This window comes from Artemia sp. Qi Xiang Cuo, chromosome 7, assembly GCF_049724085.1.
Source record: "Artemia sp. Qi Xiang Cuo chromosome 7, ASM4972408v1, whole genome shotgun sequence".
In the NCBI taxonomy this organism is placed as follows: domain Eukaryota; kingdom Metazoa; phylum Arthropoda; class Branchiopoda; order Anostraca; family Artemiidae; genus Artemia; species Artemia sp. Qi Xiang Cuo.
The window spans coordinates 16,610,350-16,631,865 of record NC_142800.1 but is presented as its reverse complement, the minus strand read 5'-3'; the positions used below and the strand labels follow the sequence as shown (position 1 = coordinate 16,631,865).

Here is a 21,516-nt window from a genome sequence, read left to right as displayed (position 1 = left end):
TTAATTTTTGATTTCTTAAAGTTATAAAAGTGAAAACATTTAAAAGAATTTTTTTAGTAAAGTACACATTATATTCTGGCTTTCCAAACATACTGGCTAGCATGAACAAAATAGCTATCTCAAAACATTGATTGACTGTGTTCGGGGATATGGTGGGCGTGAGAGGGGGGATAGTTGCTCTCCATTCACTTTCGACTATTAAAAAGGGCACTAGCCCTTTCAATTTCCAATCAAATGAGCTCTTTTTGAAGTTTCTACGACACACTTCTTTATAAAAACCATATATGCCCCCAGGGCATAACTTACAATCCTTGCCCTGAGGGTTGTCGGGGGGGGGGGGGGGGTTGTCATCCTCAAAGACCTAATTTCCAGAACTTACAACTACGTTCAACAAAATGAATATCTCAAAATTTTGATTGGATGTGTTTGGGGAAATGGTGGGAGTGAGAGGGGGTTAGTTGTTCTTCAATCACTTTTGACTGTTAAAAAGAGCACTAGCCCTTTGAATTTCCAATCGAATGAGCCCTATTTGAAGTTTCTACGACAACTCCTTCTATAAAAAATTCAAATGCCCCCAGGTCATTATTTACAACCTTTGCCCTAAGGGCCTTGGTGGGATTTTCATCCTCAAAGACCTAATTTCTGGAACTTTCAACTACGTTGAAAAAAATGTCTATCTCAAAATTTTGGTTGTGTGTTGGGGGCAATGGTGGGCGTGAGAGGGGGGCTAGTTACCCTTCAATCACTTTTGACTATTCAAAAGGACACTAGCCATTTCAATTTCCAATCGAATAAGCCCTTTTTGAAGTTTATACGACAACGCTTTCTTTAAAAACCTTATATGCCCCCAGGGCATAGTTTACAACCCTTGCCCTGAGGGCTATGGAGGAGGGGGGGGGGGTGTTATCCTTAAAGACCTAATTTACAAAATTTCAACTATGTTGAACAAAATGGCTATCTCAACATTTTGATTGCATGTGTTTTGGGAAAAGGTGGGTGGGAGAGGGGGTTAGTTGCCCTCCAATCACTTTCGACTATTAACATTTTATCCTCCAGTGGCTAACGCTATGGCACGCGACCGCTTCTAAAGAATAAGACAGTTCTACCACGCAAATGATAGATTCAAAGCAATCAAAAAGGGGAATCTGGGATACGACCCCCTCTTCAAGGTCGACCCTTGTCAGATAGGCTTTGGAAGAATATGCAAGAAGTCCCAAACGAAGAACGACATTCTGGGATGAACAAATGGTCCCGTTCAAGGGCTGGGTTGGGTTTAAGCAGTACATCAAAGACAAGCCACACAAGTGGGGAATAAAAGTATCTGGAGCCAGGGGAATAGTTTATTAATAGTTTAATAGTTTACTTCGAAATTTACAGTGGTAAAGGAACCACTGTCGGTTCAGACTTTAGTGTTGGTGCTGATGTGGTGCTCCGCCTAGTCGAATATCTCCCGAAACTTCAAACCAGAAACCAGAACTTCAAAGTGTTTTTTGACAATTTTTGCAGCAGTTTTCATCTAGTAGAAAAGCTGCGGGAAATGGGAATCCAGTCAGTAGGCACAGTCCGAATACACAGAATGCGGAAAGTGAAACTTCCGCTCTTGGAAGCTGACGACAAGCTGAAAAGCTCCGGGATAGGATTATTTGATCGGTTGTTTGAGCAACATTCTGGAATATTCATGACGAAATAGCACAACAATAAGCCGGTCCATTTTATTTCTTCATATGTTGGGCCTGACCCACTTGATCAATGCAAACTGTGGGACAAAAAGGGGAAGGCTCAAATCGATGTAGCCAGACTTCATGTCGTCAACGAGTACAACAAGTTTGTGGGGGGCGGTGGACTTGAGTAACATGTTGATTGGGTTATATCGTACTGACATCAAGGGGAAGAAATGGTATATGTGTCTAATCTATCATTTCCTTGACGTCAGCGTAGCCAATGCTTGGTTTTTGTACAGGCGCAATCATCACTCTGACGCTGAGAAGCCCCTATCCCTTTTTCGCTTTCGTGCGGATATTGCTGACTGGCTGCACAGAGGTTAAGTCATCTCTGCAACAAGGAAAGGTAGACCACCAAGGGAGTCTCCAGTTGCTACTAGACCACAAAAGAAAACTAGGAGTGACAACATCCCCAGTTCCAGCGTTCGCTTTGACAACACGGCCCACTGGCCTGTGATGGTGGACGAAAGACAAAGATGCAAGTCTTGTGCAAATCACACCCACACATTTGTCAAATGCCTGAAGTGTAAGGTGCACCTTTGTTTAACCAAAGACAAGAATTGTTTCAAAGCATACCACTCAAGTGTTTAAGTAGACTGTTTCATTATTTAGCAGATGTGCCTTGTAAAATCCATATTCCATGTGAAATGACTGAAATAAATGATTTTCCTCAGTTGCCCCTATGTCATGGGCCCCTAGGAAACTAGTAAAAAGTAAAACCAAATTTTTCTAATCACAGTTTTATAATTCAGCCATCAAAGGGTTAAAAAGGGAACCATCCCTCTCAATTTCCAATTGAATGAGCCCCTTTTGAAGTGGCTATGACAACGCTATCCATAAAAACCTAATATTTCCCCAGGGCATAACTTACAACCTTTACCTGGGGGGCTTTCGGGGGTTTTTCATCCTCAAATACATAATTTCCGGAACTTTCAACTACGTTGAACAAAATGGCTATCTCAAAACATTGATTGAATGTGTTTGGGGAAATGGTGGGCTTGAGACTATTAAAAAGGGCACTAGCCCTTTCAATTTCCAATAAAATGAGCCCTTTTTGAAGTTTCTACGACAAAACGTTCGATAAAAACCACATATGCCCCCCATGGCATAACTTACACACCCTGCCCTGAGGGTTGTGTGGGGGGGGGTTGTTTGTTATCCTCAAAGACCTAATTTCCAGAACTTTATACTGCGTTGAACAGAATGAATATCGCAAAATTTTGATTGGATGTGTTTGGGGAAATGGTGGGCGTGAGAGGGGGGTTAGGTGTTCTTCTATCACTTTCGACTGTTAAAAAGAGCACAAGCCTTTTCAATTTCCAATCGAATGAGCCCTTTTTGAAGTTTCTACGACAGCTCCTTCTATAAAAACTTCATATGCACTCAGGGAATAACTTACACCCATTGCCCTGAGGGCTGTGGGGGGGGCGGTGTCATTCTGAAATACCTAATGTCCATAACTTTCAACTACGTTGAAAAATGGCTATCTCAAAATTTTGATTGTGTGTGTTTGGGGAAATGGTGGGCGTGAGAGGGGGGTTAGCTGCCCTAATTACTTTCGACTATTAAAAAAGGCACTAGCCATTTCAACTTCCAATCGAATGAGTCCTTTTTGAAGTTTCTACGACAGCTCCTTCTATAAAAACTTAATATGCCCCCAGGGCATAACTTACAACCCTTTCCCCGAGGGCTGTGGGGGGGGGAGTGGGGTGGGGTGTCACCCTTAAAAACCTAAATTTCCAAATCTTTCAACTACGTTGAAAAAAATGGCTATCTAAAAGTTTTGATTGTATGTGTTTGGGGAAATAGAGGACGTGAGAGGTGGGTTAGTTGCCCTCCAATTACTTTTGACTATTAAAAAGGGCACTAGCCCTTTGAATTTTCAATCGAATGGGCCGTTTTTGACGTTTCTACGACACAGTTTTCAATAAAAACCTTATATGCCCCCAAGGCATAACTTATAACCCTTGCTCGAAGACTGTGGGGGAATTTCCTGCTCAAAGATATAATTTCCAAGACATTCATCTACATTGAACAAAATGGCTATCTCAACATTTTGATTGGACGTGTTTGGGGAAATGGTGGGCGTGGTAGGGGTGTTAGTTGCCTTCCAATCACTTTCGACTATTAAAAAGGGCACTAGCCATTTCAATTTCCAATCGAATGAGCCCATTTTGAAGTTTCTACGACAACGCTTTCTGTGAAAACCTTATGCCCCCCTGGGCATAACGTATAACCCTTTCCCTGAGGGCTGCGGGGGGGGGGGGGGGTGGTGTCATCCTCAAACACCTAATTTTCAGAACTTTCAACTACGCTGAACAAAATGGCTGTCTCAAAATTTCTGATTGAATGTACTTGGGGAAAAGGTGGGCGTGAGAGGGGGTTAGTTGCCCTCCAATCACTTTCGACTATTAAAAGGGCACTAGCCCTTTGAATTTCCAATCGAATGAGCTCTTTTTGAAGTTTCTACAACAACGCTTTCTATAAAAGTCTTATATGCCCCCAGGGCATAACTTAAAACCCTTGCCCTGAGGGTTGTGGGGAAGTGTCCTCCTCAAAAACATATTTTCCATCTGGAAATCAACTACACTGAAAAGAACAGCTATCTCAAAATTTTGATTGGATGTGTTTGGGGAAATGGTGGTTGTGGAAGGGGTGTTAGTTGCCTTTCAATCACTTTCAACCATTAAAAAGGGCACTAGCCATTCCAATTTCCAGTCGAATGAGCTCTTTTTGAAGTTTCTACGACAACTCCTTCGATACTTGTCTAAAGAAAAAACAAATAAATAATACATTGTGCCAACATCGTTCTTTACTCAGGCAGCACGATTGCGCTGCCTATGAAATAGTTTCATAAAGCTCTTACTGAGATATATGTGTCCTGTGAAATATTGAATTTTGCCACAAGCTTACTTGCACCGAAAGGACAAGATACTTGCATCATTGAATTTATTCAATTTATTCATTCACCGATCCAGAATTATAAAATCGCTTAGAACGTCTCTTAGAGAATGACCTTAAATCGCTTATAAGAAAAGAAAAAAAGAAAAATTGTCCTATTTTCAGGGATTTTCAAGTAATTTTTAACGTAAATTATAGACGTATTTGTTATGCGAAAATGTAAGATAATATTTTTTCAAGTTTTTTGTGGAAAAATAAATCGATTGTTGTTTAAATTTTTTACGTTTTTTTCCTCTTTGTCTTTTTATTAGTAGGTCGGTAATATGATAATATTCGGTAATATATGCGGTAATATTATGATAATATTCGGTAATATAGGCGGTAATATTATGATAATATTCGGTAATATAGGCAGTAATATTATGAAAATTTAAATATCCTTAAATATTGAGTACACCTCTCCTGTCTGGTATTCTAAATATCTAATGGATTGTCGATAAAAAAAAGAAAAAAAAGAAGCAGTAATAGAGGCATTAAAAACACTCAGTATTATCTCTTATGAGTGTCTAGTCCCTTGTATCTCTCTTTTTTGGAAAGCCAATTGGGTCAAAACAGGATAAAACAAATTTCTTTGAGTTTTGTACAAACTGCCCTTAATAACCCCGGACACATTCATTTTTCGCTAGGTCAGTTAGTAAGTGTCTATCCTCGGTTAGAAATAACATTCTAACCGAGGATACATATCAATGACAAAAAACATGTGCAAAGTATCTCAAAAGTTCGAGCATAATCAGTTTTATCATAATCAAGTTCAGAGTATTTTAAATCTCGTATATATATATATATATATTTATACGTCTAGATATATATGCATTGAGGTCTAAATTGGAATACAAAGAAGATGTTTATAAAATCTAGAAAACAGCTAACGAATGTGTTTTCGTTCAGAAATAGTAAAAAAACTGTAGGAACTACGAAGAAAATATGGGGAGCAAAAAACGTGTTAAAGGCGGCCAAGCGTTTTCTTATGAAAATGAGCCTTTAGTCTGGAAAGAAAACCATAGGACTTTATAATAGTAAATTGTGTTGTTCGCATTACATCGTATGGAACAAAGAGTATGGAAGTATGGAGAACATCGTATGGAACAAAGGGTAATTTACAAGAGTGGAAACTGGTGCCAGTGTCGACAAAAAAAATCTTAACACCATCTAGCGCTTGGCGACACTTTTTCAGTTTTATAATAAGAACAATTATATTAATCTATGTAGTCGGTAGAATTAGCGTATTAATAAGTGTTTGACGTCATTTCGTTACAGAAAAAGGATTACAAAGCTTAAAAAATGCTAAGTGTCGCCAAATGCAAGATGGCGTTTATGATTTTTTTTGCCGATATTAGTACCAGTTTGCTCTCTTATAAGTTACCCATACTCTTTCATATGGTATATAACAAAGTACAACACCTCGTTTCTGAACTGATATAAATAATTTATTCATAATAGTATTGATTTTTTCTCTTCTGCAGTGACAGATCCGGGGGGAGGGCGAGGGGGGGCGCGCGCCCCCTTACGTCGTATAAAATAGTGTAATTTACTGAATTAACACAAGTTTGCGAACACAACGTTTATCGGATCAACCTATTCCCCCCCCTTAGAAAATCCTGGATCCGCCCCTGCTCTTCTGTAGTCGAACGCGATCAGGTTTTGCGACGTTATTCCGTGCCGATAAGAGTTTTTTGAGTGCCTCTTCGTTGTTCTTTTTCTTTTGTTTTCTTTTGTGTATTCCAAACTTTGCTTGTATTTATGGGAAATAAATACATTCATTCACTCAATGGATTTATACAACTAACGTGACTTGATAATCTTATGCCGGGATTAATGAAGTAATTTTTCTTCTGTATGAACAAGATTTTGTAAAAAGAAGAGGAAAAATGCTATTAGGCTTCTTCTCCTAAAGAGAAGTAGGGAAGAGAGCCTTATATTGGAAAGCCGTTTCAAAAGTATGAAAGGTCTTCATCTCAATGGTTTTTATGCCCCAAAAGTTTTCCGAATTGCATTTAAAGAATATAAGAAAGTTCAAATAGGGATAAGTCCTTTTATTAGACAATGAAAACCAGATGCAAAAGTTCTGGATATTTCGACCACACACATCAGTGATCGTCACCAGGATAAATATCCGATAACTGATGTATGTGGTCGAATTATCCATAACTTCTGTATCTGGTTTTTACTCTCTAATAAAAGGGCTTATCCCTATTTGAACTTTTATCTGTTCGTCATAGAAAGGCAGTGTGGTTTTCGAAAAAATATATTAGAAAGTTCGTATTTTATCCTTTAATTTTAATTAGTTCGGATCTAGGAACTATAATGAAGCTTAGTTTCAAGATCATTATACGCGAAAACAAAATCTTATTTGGATACGAGTTAATACAAAGTAAAATCATTATCTTCAGTTTTTCTGCTTCTAAGTTTTCTTCTTTTTTCGGTTTGTAAATTGTTTCATTACGTTGGTTTCTCCTGAGCGTATTTGATCTACATTTTGTTTTAATAGTCTTTTGTTTTATTTTGTCAATTTTTTTTTATGAATCGAGTATGGGAACTGTTAGGAGAGGAAACTTAAGTTCACCTCCGAGAAGAAAATGACCAACACTATCTAGCACTGTCCAGCCAGGTTATAAAGTTAATTTGTAAGCCTAAATAGAAATATTACTTCCATTGTTTTATGTTTCTGTTTTCATAATTTGTTTTACCTCTGCTTTTTACTTTTTGTTTAATTTTTTGCTTTCACTATTGGATTTAGTTCAAATTTCATTTTTAAATAAATGTAAGTAAAATGTGTTTAAGCTTGTTTTGAGCTTTTCTAACTCTGCTGGATATCACTGCACTGTAAAAACAATTGCTTAAAAAAAATGCTGTTAGCGGTTTTTCAAGTAAAAATAAGTCTGCCTAATTGTTTGTCCGTCCTGTTTCTACACCACGCATTTTGGCGCTTGCAAAACTCCACTGAGGTGAAAATGGCAAAAACCAATCCCCAGCGAGTTTTGCTCAGGAAAAGTGGTTGTACTTAGCATAAGGAAATCAACCACTGATGCATAAGGATGATCTCACAAACTCAATCCTAAACCCAGTATCTCAGTAAAGAGAGAAAATACGTAGCTTAAATTAGCCCTAGGGCATTTTGATTTTTCCAACATATAGGGAAAGATAGGGAGCTACCCACCGACGACTCATCTGAAGGACCTCTACTCTTCTGGAGAAACGGGAAATTCTCAGCCCTATATGTTGTTCGGGTTTTTGACTCGTCCTCTTGAAAGAATCTTCACAGACTTAAACGTGTGTGGTTTAGAGGCTCAAGTTTCAGAAGATTTTTCTGGCGATTCGCTATTTAAAAATTAAGCCCTTTTTTCGTATTCCCGTTAGGCGTGTTCGGGACAATTTTCCCTTCTCCCATTTACAAGAATGGTCCAAAATTAACCAGAACCAATTGCCAAATTTTTCAAGATTCCCAGAAGCCAATTTATTGGGTCGTATTTTTAATGATTTTAGATCAGTGACCTAAACCAGTAGAATTTAAAAAAAAAACGAAAGGTATAAAAGAAAGCAAAACCTGAAGAGCTGTTTTTAGGTTTTGTTTTCGGCTCTCGTCTAGTTTCGAATTTTTTTTCTTTTTTTCTTGTTTTTAAGCTGTTGAACGTTCTTAGTTTTCTCCGCATTCCATGAAATATGCATTCCGGAAATCTCTGTAACAAACATTTACTGGATGAAAGTAAAGTTATTAGGCTAATAATACAGGACTTAGCCCTTTCAGTTATTAATAGTGTGTGTATTATAATTATTTTGTTTTGTTTTTCTATAGACGATATCATCTGGCAATTCAAGTCCTGTAATGGGCAAAGGTCGAATGTCAGTGCCTGGTGGTCGACCTCCTTGGGTTGATATAGCTATGTCTGTCCGACCAAAAATACCACACAGCTTTCAAGTAAGTCTTAGTTTCAAATAAGTCAAACCATAAAGATAATTCAAACCAGAATATGGTAATCAAAAGTATTAAATAATAAATTTTCTAAAATTTACTAGAACTGACTTTAAAGTACCAAAAGTCCCCAAGAGTATTTAGTTAAAGTCTTTAAAGGTGCCATTATAAACCGTAAGGTTGCATTTTCCAGGGAAGGGTCTTCAGACTAATCTCAGCAAGGGAAGATTTTCCCCCGGAACTGAGCGGAATTCACAGGATATGTATGATACAATTTTTAAACTTGCAAGGGGGGGGGGGGGTTCTCTGAATCAATGGTTAGGGGAACCATAAGTCTTGCTGCATGGAGCGACGTATACGCTTCAAGTAGAAACTATTTAATACTTTAAGAGTTTTTAATACTTTAACTGGCAAGTGTCTGTAACTCTTAACCGAGTATTAACATGAAAGGCCTCGTGATATTATACAACGGGTGCCTGGAGTGCCTCTGGAAAGACAAAAAAGGACCTTAAGTGTCAAGGTTCTCTAATCCTCACAAAAGGGTATGTTTCTATGCCTGAGGCCTGAAGGCAAATGAATATTTCTCATCAAAGAAACTGGGTCTAGTTAGGAGGTCTCATTGAAAGATTATGAATATCATACGTAGTGTGTTAAACCTAACTTGTTTTGTCTTGCGGAGGGGGATTGGGTCGAAACTTCAGGAATTTATTTTTTTATGGGGGGGGGGGGGCTCAAAATATCGTGCTTTAAAAAATGAATGCACACTATGATGTTTTTATTTTTCATGCCTGTCGGCCAACAGAATCTGTAGCCAGCCATGTTGTGGGATAGGTAGTTGCTAGGAAAGATAAAAGAGTTTTGTCTGGCAGTCCTTTAGAATAGCCGGAAAAATAGTTTTCAACGCTGCTAAAGAATAACTTTTTCATTAAACAGTTCTCTATAATTATTATAAAACTGTGGCTACTCTGTTTTTATGTGTTGCCATTAAAATCAATCTTTTATTAAAAAAAGATTCCATTTGAACATCGGTTTTATCTTCGATTCGTTTAACCATTTAAATCCTCATTATACCTGACTACTAAGGTTTTGACATCGAATCTAGTAATACTTTCTGCTAAACTTATTCTAAGCGTTTTTTAACTAAAAAGGGACTTTTTTTTAGAGTTCATTCCACAAAAATATATTTCAGCCATTTCAAAGTAATAAATCTGATTATTACTCCATACTCCATCGTCCTGTCGAGTTTTTTTTTGGCTTTATAAGTTTTTTTTCCAGAATATAAAGTCCTCGTAGATCTTATATCTGTGCTGAGCAGCTTTGACATTTAGAAGTTTGTTTTGAAAATTTGGATGACTGAAAAAAAACTTTAATATTTTGATGAATGTTTTAAGCGTAACAATGTGGTAACATACATCACTTTAGTGCTAATTACCAATTACCATTCTTGTTTCATCAATTAACCACTTAATTACCATAATGTATGACATTGATTAATTAGCTTCTGCTATACTTTTGGCTTTTTTTGGTTCTTACAGTTTTTCCAAAATAAGTAACTGTAAATGACACGCTTCTTACAAATGATGTCAAATTTAGTAGCAACTCGTGAAATTCTTTATTTGCATTAACTAAACTTGTGTAGAAAATACAAGTAAATCTTACAGTGTCCAAGGGAGACAAATATTCGTTTCTTGGTCCAAGAGAAAATATAATTCTAGGAAATCTTCCGTTCAAGCGTCCAAGGGATTGTAGATTCAAGAAAAGCAAAATAATTATGAATCATAGTGAGATTAAAAGGAATTATTAAGAGTCTCATAATCTGGGAGACTTTTGGAGGGGAGGAAAGGGGGAACGGACTTTCACTTTAATGCTTCTTAATTGAAACCAAAACCACATTTTAAGTCTAATCTATTAACGTAAAATCTGTCTCAAAACTGTAGATACTTCAAATGAACTTGGAATAGAGGTAGAACTTGAAAAGGAACTTGAAATTTTTAGATACCCCGCTACAAACTAAAGTTGATAACTCTTTCTGTAATCTTGTAACGTGGGGAGCTAAACCAGTTGCATAACTTTTGAAACTCTTAAATGACTCTCTTAAAAGTTTTTTAAAACTCTCTTAAGTAAATTCAAAACTCTTTAAGTAAAACCCTTAAAGTTTTTTATTGTTTTAAAAAGTTGAGTTGTGAGAAAGAGTGAAACTTTAGCGTAAAGAGCGGGGCGTTGAGGAAGGGACAACCCCTTTCATATACGGAATAATTTTTGTTCGTTTGAAGTTTAATGTTGCTCCTTACTTTCAGTTTAAAAAAAACTAGTTTTTTTTAAAATTTAATATATATATTAAACTGAAAATCCAAGATCACTTGTTTTTTCAGTAAAATGCAAATTATGTTCAGGTCTTGAGAAGGCATGGGGGTTGTCAACCCTACTCTTGCTAATTTTTGCTCGTTTTGAGTTATTTGTTTATTTATTTTTCAGATTCATATTATTCATATTTTTTCAGACTCAGTTATTTATCGTAGTTTCTGTTTCTTTTGGGTTTCATTTGTTTGTGAGTTTCTACGACAATTCCTTCTATACGAAGCGCTCTGGTCTGAAAAAAAAAACCACCGAAAAATAAATTAATCAATTCATACATTGTGCCCACATCGCTATTTACTTAGGCATTGATATTGCGCCGTCTATGATATATATCAATACTTACTAATAATCTCATAAAAAATACAACAGATATATATATATATATATATATATATATATATATATATATATATATATATATATATATATATATATATATATATATATATATATATATATATATATATATATATATATATATATATATATATATATATATATATATATATATATATATATATATATATATATATATATATATATATATATATATATATATATATATATATATATATATATATATATATATATATATATATATATATATATATATATATATATATATATATATATATATATGTGTGTGTGTGTATATATATATATTGTATATATATATATATATATACTATATATATAAAGAAGGGGATTTTAGCTAAATAGTACAACCCACCCTGCTGACTAAAATCCGACATTTGTCCTACAAATATCAAATTTTTGTTTTAATTATTACGCAATAACCTCCATAGGAAAGGTAGTAGAAAAGGTAGGAAAGGTAGGAGCGGTTTTAGAAAAGGTAGAGGATGTGTCGACCCAATTTTCACTCTTAGGTTAATAATTGAGAAGTGCCTGAGTTGTCAAACACCTTCGGTCTTCAGTTTTATAGATTATAAGCAAGCGTTCGGTTCTGTTGATAGAAGAGCTTTTTGTCCTTCTATGGTATATCTGATAAATACATTAAAGTGATTAGTGCTATGTACTAGAATAACACTGCTGCGGTTAAAGTAGGAAATGAGGTTAGCAGCTGGTTTTGTGTTAAATCAGGAGCTAAGCAGGGCTGTGTTCTATCCCCCCTTATATGGATCATTATGATGGACTTTGTCTTAAAGGAGCACGGGAAAGGCAATGGGAGACCACGGAGTCAAATGGGGAGGAAAAGTCTCCTGGACCTAGATTATGCTGATGATTTAAACATCCTAGATGGAAGTGCGAAATAAAAAAAATGAACTTTTAGAGGTTTTGAGAGTTCAGGGTGCTAGAGTAGGTTTAAAAATTAATGTTAAGAAGACTAAGTCACTAAGGCCAGGAATAAGTGAAGATGAAAAGGTGACGTTGGGTAACGAAAAGATTGATCAGATGGGCAGCTTCACTGACCATGGTAGTATTATTAGTAAAGACGGTGGGAGCAGTGAATATGTTAAAAATAGAATAGCCAAGGTTCCGGCTGTTTTATACAGTTAAAGAAGTTTGGAAGAATAGGAAGATAATTCTGCAAACCAAGATTAGAATATTAGAAGCTACAGTGATGACAGTGGTCAAATATGGCTCTGAAGCATATGCGCTCGGAAAAGCAGATGGAGATTTGCTAGATGTTTTCCAGAGAAATTGTTTACGGATTGTTCTGGGTATCCAGCTGACTGACCGTATTTCAAACAGTAGGCCGTATGAAAAATGCGGTTCTATCCCGCTTTCTAGGGCTATAATAAAAGAAAGGTTGAGATGGCTAGGGCACGTTGTGCAGATGAAGGATGACAGATTGCCGAAGATTGTCCTTTTCGGCCAACCGTCTAGGGCTAAACGGAAAGCAGGTCATCTTTGTCTGGGGTGGGAAGACGTCATAAAGGAAGATTTAAAGGAAATAGGAACTTTTTTGGAGGATGTAAAAAAGAAAACGTTGAATAAATTGGGATTGAGGAGGAGCGTGCATAGCTAAGTTGGCCTCATGCGGCTTGGTGCTACGGTGAGTTGTTAGTAGCAGTAGTAGTAGTAGTAATAACCTCCATAATGGTAGGTTACTCCAATAATCCTCTAAATTCTACCTCCAACGTGAAAAAATATAATTGCCAGGACCTACCCCCACAAAGGTTTTGATTTCTTTCTGGCTAGGACCAAAAGAATTTTATCAAGCCGTGAATATATTCTTTCCAGCAGGGTAATATTTATCCCAAAATTCTTAAAAAAATAACAACTAAAAATAATGGCCCTTTCCTACAAAAATTTTATCTTAAATACTTCTTCTTTTAAAGCGGTAACCTGTCTGGAATGTAGGCAGTAAAAAGAAAAGTGGTTGACAAAGTAAAAAGAATGCAGAATGTAAAAAAGTGAAGTATACAATTTACCAACATATTCCCAATTTCCAATTGAATGGATTTTGAACATTATAAATGTAAAATTATACAATAGAGATGCGGCAAAAGTGAAAGCGAATGTTAAGTTTGTGATTATGCAGTTGCTGTATTTTGAAAGTAAAATAGCCAAGGCCCGGGAAATTTTTTCATAGTTGAAAAAAGTTTGGAAGAATAGAAAGCTGAATCTTGGAACCAAGATTAGAATACTGGAAGCTACGGCGATGACTATGGTCAAGTATGGTTATAAAGTGTGGTTTCTCCAAAAGACAGAGGATGATTTGCAAGATGTTTCCATAGCCCAACTGACTGACCATATCTCAAGCAGTAAGCTGTACGAAAATGAAATTTAATCCCGCTTTCTTGGGCTATAATGAGAGAAAGGTTGAGATGGCTGGGACACGTTCTCCGTACGAAATGTGATAGATTAACAAAGATCGTTCTTGTCGGCCAACTATCTAGGGCCAAGCGAAAAGGAGTTCGTCTATGAATGGGATTTGGAGGATGTCGTAAGGAAAACATTAAGGGAAACGGAAGCTTCTTTGAAGGGTGTAAAGAGGGAGGTTTTGAGTAGATTGAGATGGAGGAGGAGAGTGCGTAGCTGTGTTGGCCTCTAGCGGCTTTGCCCTGCAATGAGGTGTTAATAGTTGTAGTAGCAATTTGAAAAAAAAACTGATAAAAAAATATGCAAGTTTTTCTAATGAAAGCAAAGGGGGAAATTGAAACTTAAAAAACAATAACTATCATATTTAAGCCGTGCGTTATATGTCTATAAATTTATGAATTACTATCGTGGTTTAGCTATTTCTACTGGAACCTGAATGACTGATGCCTTTTCAAACCGTATCAACAAAAACATGTACAATAAAGAACTAATTGTTTTTTCTCAATATTTATGTTTTTGTAATTAAGATTTATTTAGAAATGTTTCACGTACCCTAGTGTCTACTGATTTGCTTCTAAATGGGTATAATCCTGCCTAATAGAAGGACCACTCAGTGTGTAATCACTTCCAAAAGCTTTATTTTCTCGTTATCAGAAATAATTTGAAAAGAAGGAAAAGTTCTACAAAAAGCTTTATTGATTACTGATTTTCTAAAAACTTCCAAAATAACGTTCCTCTTCTTCCACTGCTAGATGTTGTAGCAATGCTGACCTCATCTTAGGGAATTAATGAATTCTGTCTCCATATCAAAGAAGCTATTGTTTTGAATTCTTCTTTTTTTTGTACTTAGAATTATCATTTCTAACAAAATTATAGTTACCAAGTTGTATATTCTATATCCGTTTATACCAAGATTTCATTGGAAGTTTGTAAGAAAGTAAAAAGAAACATTTTAGTGTTTCTTATTTATTACTTAGTTTTAATTAATAAATATTTGTTATTTGTAAATGTATATGTTTGTTGATTAATAAACATGTATTTCATTTATTTATTACAGTATTGTTAAAAAAGGGCTTGAAGCAACTTGAGTGCAGTGGCGGATTAGGGGGCGGGGGTGCACCCACCCCTAGCGTTAATTAAACTTGCTCCTAACGCAAGTGTATCGGATCAACCTATTTTGCGCCCCCCCCCAAATTTGTTTTTATCGGATCAACCTATTTCGCCTGGATCCGGATCCGCCCCTGCTTGAGTGTATTGAAGTTGACCAAAGACCGCTTGAGTGGTCATCGATCTCGACCTCGATTCCTTTAACAACACAAAGCCAAAACTAAAAACTGTTTTTCTACTTTTTTGTTTTTTAAAAGCTAAATAACAAAATTAGATAATGTCTTAAAATAGTAAGATTTATATTATTATTGTGCAATGATTTTGTAAGAAACTATTCTGTTAAAGGTACATACATACACAAAACCAACGATATGCCAACTATGCAAAAAGCTTCTTAAGGGTTTCTATAAGCAAGGCCTACGCTGCAAGGACTGTCACTATAATGCCCATAAAAAGTGTGCTGAAAGAATGCCACCTGATTGCACTGGTGAAGCACCAAGGGGGCCAGCAGATGTGACTATGGACGAAGAAGAAAAAGATGAAGCCGATGAAGATATCTCAGACACAGAAGGGATGGATATTCATGAAACTTCGTCTAAGGTGAAGGCCTTTTCCTCTTTGTTTCTATTTACTCTTCCATTGTTTACTGTTACTCTTTTAACTCAATGTTTATTCTTGTTTCTATTACTCTTCCATTGTTTCTTTTTACTCTTTTGTTTACTCTTACTATTTACTCTTGTTGTTTCTAATTCTCTTATCATACAGACTTAAAAATTATTGTATTTAAATAGTTTGTATTTTTAATGTACATAATACATATTTCCCCTCATTCCATTTTGAGATCCTTCGAGGAGTGTGTCAAATGGCTTACATTGTATTTTATAAAGAATAATTTGTCCAATGGAGTCCTCAGCTGTGAGTGTTAATGCATAGATGAATTTACATGCATAGATGAATTCCCGTATGACCAAAAGCGAAGGAAGATTTCTCCGCACTCTGGAGAGATATTGCCCCCTTCCCCCTAAACTGCCATGGGGGTAAAAAAAACAACAACACTTTTTTTAGTGGTTTTCTATCAGAAACTGTGTCCATAGACAATTGTACCCCCTTGCCTCCTAACTACACCTTTGAGTATAAAATGAAAATCATATTGTGTCATTATTATTTAGTTTCTTTCTCCTAGTCTCTTTGATATTTCCTTAGAATTTAATTCGCTGATAATAAGCAATCAGTTTGATAAATTTTAACACCCAGTTTTCAAACCATTGTCTTTTCCAATAATATTGATGCTTTGTGATGCTGAATAGCTAACACGAAAGTCTGTATTATTTATAACGTAAGACCCGAAATAAGGAACTGTGTTCTTGATTGTTCAAAAACACAAAACACATTTAAAAATGCAAAACAAATGGAGACGGGCCAACTTCCTACGATAGGTTTTTTTTATACTCGTGTGTATTGGCTGTTACTAAGAGTATTTATGCTCTCAATTTTATCTGTGCATTTTTGTGTGGCCCAGGAAAGTATTTAAGAGCCTCATGGGGAGGGTGTAAATAATTAGGCTTTGAATAAATTGGGATGGAGGAGGAGCGTGATTGGCTAGGTTGGCCTTAGGAGGCTTGGGGCTGCGGTGAGTTGTTAGTTGTATTAGCAGTAGTTAAAGCATTTAGGCTGTATGTAAACTGAACACGTTTATGTGAATCGGTTAAGGAATGTATCTGCACCTCCTTTCTTAGGTTTATTTGCGTTACCCTTGCTTTCCATATTGAGTTAAGATTTGCTATTGAGCTAAACTGAACATTTCCTATTCAGTCGTTATTACGACTAGCCAGCCTTCTATCCGCTTTTCTTTAAGAGATGAGATAGAATATAGCCAATGCATACTTTCAGAGTCAGGATAGGCATTAGTCTTCCTTTGTTAGACTCTAATTGAATTGTTTCTGCTCTCTACAGAAAGGCAAGCAAATTTCCCATCGACCTAAAGAGTTTTGGGCATTATCATTTTTGTTTTCCATAATAATAGCTATATGAATAGGAATGTTTTCTGCCAAAAATAATTAATCAACCAGTATAAATCTTAATTTAATAGAAAAAAAGGACATTAAATTACAAACAAAAAATTATTCCTCCGAGTGAAAGTAAGGAGCAGTGTTAACACTTAAGACGACTTTAAATTATCATATATTTGTGGTGAGCAGTGTTCTTGAGGAGACCGTAGCCTCCCTCCCTTATAAATAGGATAATTGATATTCGTTTTGTATTTTAATCTTGTATTTTTTGGGGGGAGGGGGAGCTCGTTTTTAATATTTTACTCCTTGATGAAACAACTCATCCGTAATAATAGTTTTAAAAGTATAATAAGATCTTAAGATGTTTCATTTTCGAAGACACTTTTTCCGGCCTTACTTAACGCCTTATGATGTTCCATAGCCAAGACTCATGTGAACCACCTCTCTCCTTCCATGCGGTAAAAGTTAACTTAGCGCCTCCTGATGGACCGTAGCCAAACTTATGATGAACACGTTTCCCCTTCTATGTAATAACAGGTAAATAACAGTTAATGAACCATACTTATTCTGAAGTTGTTTTGTCTTCTGGGAAGCTTTATACGGCTTAACATAACGCCTTATGATGTACCGTAGCCAAAAATCATGTGACCCACCTCTCCCTTTTCGTGCGAAAACAGTTAAATAATAGTTAAAAAAAAAAAAATCAAACTCAAATCCTAAGTTTTTTCTTTTTTGGGAACCTCTTGTGGACTAAATTAACGTCCTCTGATGTTTCGTAGCCAAGACTCAAGTGAACCATCTCTCCCCTTCCATGCGATAAAAGAAAAAAAAAAAAAAAAAAACATCTTACGTCATTCTGTTTTCTTGGTACTTTTCGTGGATTAACTTAATGCTTTCTGATATACCCTAGCCAAAAATCATGCGATCCACCTCTCCCTTTTCATGCGATAACAGTTAAATAATAGTAAAAAAAGAAAAAAATCAAACTTAAATCCTAAGTTTTTCCTTTTTTGGGAACCTCTTGTGGCCTAACTTAGCGTCCTCTGATGTTTCGTAGCCAAGACTCAAGTGAACCATCTCTTCCCTTCCATGCGATGAAGTTAAAAAAACAAATTTACATCTTAAGTCATTCTGTTTTCTTGGTACTTTTCGCGGACTAACTTAACGCCTTCTGATATACCGTAGCAAAAAAAATCATGCGATCCACCTCGCCCTTTTCATACGATAATAGTTAAATAATATTTAAAAAGATCAAAATAAATCCTAAATTTTTCCTTTTTCTGGGAATCATTTGTAGCGTAGCCTAACGTCATCTGATGTTCTGCAGCCAAGACTCATGTGATCCACCTCCCCTTCCATGCGATAAAAGTTAAAAAACCAAAATTACATCTTGAGCTATCTGTTTTCTTGGGAACTTTTTCAGGGTAATTTAATGCCATCTGATGTATCGCTGCCAAAACTCATGGGTATCACATCTTCCTGTCTATGTAATTCAGACACAAATGTCGAGCAATAGTAAATTGACTTATATTAAATTTCTAAATCGGATTTACATCATAAATGGATCGACGAAGTCTATTCTGATGAAGTCCTTCAATTAACCAAACTGAAAAGGGAACAAACTCAGCATTTCTAAGCATCATTTAGTACCATAAAAGGGAAAAGAGAGATTACTGTCATTTACTTCTAGGTTAAATTCCATTTGTTTTGTTTGTTTATTTTTAGCTGTTTTTGCGTGTTTTCTATTATTCTTGTTTGGTTTTGCTTATTTCTGTTTTTTTTTTTTTTATAATTTTTTATTCATGTTTATTTTCGTATATTCATAATCCAGTTACATTTCCGTTTAAGTCTATCTTAAGATGAGAAGATAATTAACGATAAATTTACTACTTTTGTGTATATATTTTAGTATTTTGGGTAATTTTTGTATATTCGTAAACCACTAAAAATTTTCCTTAAGTGTATCTCAAAATAAGAAGCTAAATAACCTTGCCTTTTCTCTCGTTGTTGAATTGATGCAAAAAGGATGTCTGAAGATGATATATAAGCAAAATAATCTTATTCTCATACTGGTTTCAAGTATGTAAATTAAAGTTATTTGTTACCAATAAAATTTATTAGCATAAGGCTCATCCACGCCTTCCTCGTATTTTGGAAACTGCTTTTCCCTGCCACTCTTTCAAATACCTTTCCTATGACCTGGGACATTTACCAGAGGCAAAAATTTTACTCATTTTTTTGAGAGTTTTAGGTGTTAAAGTGCTCATATAGAAAAATATGGAGTTTAACATTTATCATGTCTCCAGAATCTATTTTGGGGGGTTTTAGGTGTTGAAGTGCTCGTATAGAAAAATGTGGAGTTTTAACATTTATCATGTCTCCGGAATCTCCAAAATCTTTTGGGGGAGTTTTAGGTGTTAAAGTGCTCATATAGAAAATATCAAATTTTAACATTTATCATGTCTCCAGAATCTCCAGAATCTTTTTGGGGAGTTTTAGGTGTTAAAGTGCTCATTTAGAAAATATCGAATTTTAACATTTATCATGTCTCCGGAATCTCCAAAATCTTTTTGGGGAGTTTTAGGTGTTAAAGTGCTCATATAGAAAATATCAAATTTTAACATTTATCATGTCTCCAGAATCTTCTCTCTTTAGCTGAATGGAAGCCTTCATCGACACAGAGGTCACGTCAAAAAGAAGGTTTGTATTTAGAAGTTGACGCATGTTGCATGATGTACTGTTGTTCGTTATATATTTAATGTATACTTATCATTATCGAAAAGGGAATTTAGTTTTAATTAAGGACAAAATTAACGTGCCATATTTTCGTCAATCTTTAGATGAGGTATATACACTTTTTCGTCCCCATTATGTTTTTGTCTCTGTTGGAATTCATTTTTTTCTCGGATTAAATAGGCCTACATATCAAGATTGGGATAAAAAAAATACCATAGCAACTAAAACATAGTCCAAAATCGTTTATCGCCATGTAACACATAGTGTAAGAAATGGCTAAAATTAAGATAAACGCTTAAAATACCCAAGAACAGCATAGATTTACTCTGCAAAAACTGTAAATCTAAAAACCAAAATTCTGAATTATATAGGGGGGGGGGGGGTAAACAAAAGATTTGATGTTTTTTGAGATTGTAATCGACCTTGTTAAGAGGTCCAATTTTTTTTTTTTAAATTTCTATTGAGGTATTAATGATAAAGATCTGCTGAGCTGGAGAAAAAAAGTCCGAGAAGAGGCAATGCTCTTAGGAAAGAATCCCCAGATCGTACTGACTCGGAACTTCTTTGGTTAAGCGAGCTTTTCTTTTGTAAAAGGTCACCCGATCGAGTCCAACAGTGGCAAATAAAAAAAGAGACGTTTGAAAATCTAGATGCTCGTAATGTAGAGCCGAAGTAGACTAAATATTATATCGTTTTTCCTAGATACCGGTCCAAAAGGGGAAATTGAAAAGAACTTTGCCCAAGCACAATATTGTAACTTGCTTTGAGTTTATAAAAGCTTTTTGCAGTTTCCTGCATTCCGGAAAAAAGCACACATAAATTAGAAGTGGTGCTGATATTCCATTCTCTTGTGGTAAATTTGACACTATCCACATTCATCAGTCCACACTGTCCACATCCAAGTGGTTAGCTTGCTAGACTTGAAGTTCTTTGTGTTTTAGGACTATCCACATTCATCAGTCCACACTGTCCACATCCAAGTGGTTAGCTTGCTAGACTTGAAGTTCTTTGTGTTTTAGGACAGGGGTTTGAGTCCTAGTGTCGCTGGCTGGCTAGTTTGGAACGGGAGTCAGTGTGATGACTCTGTAAGCTCAACCAGAGTCAAACCAGCTCTAAATGGGTACATGGAAAAACATGTAGAAGGTAAACGGAAAGGGTATGTGAAAGTAAAGTATAGCTGGCCCCCAACCCCCTATTGCACTTCCTGCGCGGAAGGGCCATGATGTGTTGATCAGCACCATCGGTAGGGACTTCAAAGTCCAGTACTGTATTCTTACCTTTTTTTAACCTTTACGCTCATCAGCAATTCCACGAGCGACTTCAACGTTGAAATCCCTCTTTAAAGCCCAAAAATGGAATTTTGTGGTAAATGATAAATTTTTCTCTTGTTGTAAATTTAACATTTATCGCTCTGGTAGCAATTCCAGGAACAACTTATTGAACATTGAAGCCCACGGTAAATTATGCTTTGATGATGCTTCCCGGCAATTCCATGGCAAGACCACCAAGTGTTTGATGAGCTCGAATCCTTCCAAGCCGAAGGAAAGTCCTCTCTCCCCTGCATTGTGGCAAGTTCTAATATAGATATTCTATTCTATGGTACCCCGCTCACCGTTGAAATTTCATTTAATGCAAAATACCCCCCCCCCCCCGAAAATCAAGTAAATTTTTAAAGGATTGTAACTTTTGATGCGTGACATTAAACTTCATAGATGTTATATCAGTGGAATCAGCATAAAAAGCTTATTCATTTGATGTATTTATTGTTATCAAAATTAGGCCAAAATAGATCAACACTTTTTTTTTAATTTGCTGTTATGCTTCCATGTACTATATACTATTACTTCCAAATTATTTTCTATGATCATGTATTTCAAATCAAAATAGGTGTACTTACCAAAAAGAACACAGACTTGGAAGTAGGAAC

General features: G+C 35.8%; 1 protein-coding gene across 1 annotated transcript in view; it reads left to right on the top strand.

Annotated features, from left to right (window-relative positions):
• PKD (serine/threonine-protein kinase D3) overlaps nucleotides 1-21,516 on the top strand; it is a 177,902-nt gene that overhangs the window by 68,926 nt on the left and 87,460 nt on the right. Inside the window, exons 6-8 of the mRNA XM_089092070.1 lie at nucleotides 8,476-8,598; nucleotides 15,190-15,444; nucleotides 19,509-19,553. Of these exons, the coding sequence (XP_088948196.1) occupies nucleotides 8,476-8,598; nucleotides 15,190-15,444; nucleotides 19,509-19,553 (423 nt within the window). The remainder of the gene's footprint in view (nucleotides 1-8,475; nucleotides 8,599-15,189; nucleotides 15,445-19,508; nucleotides 19,554-21,516) is intronic.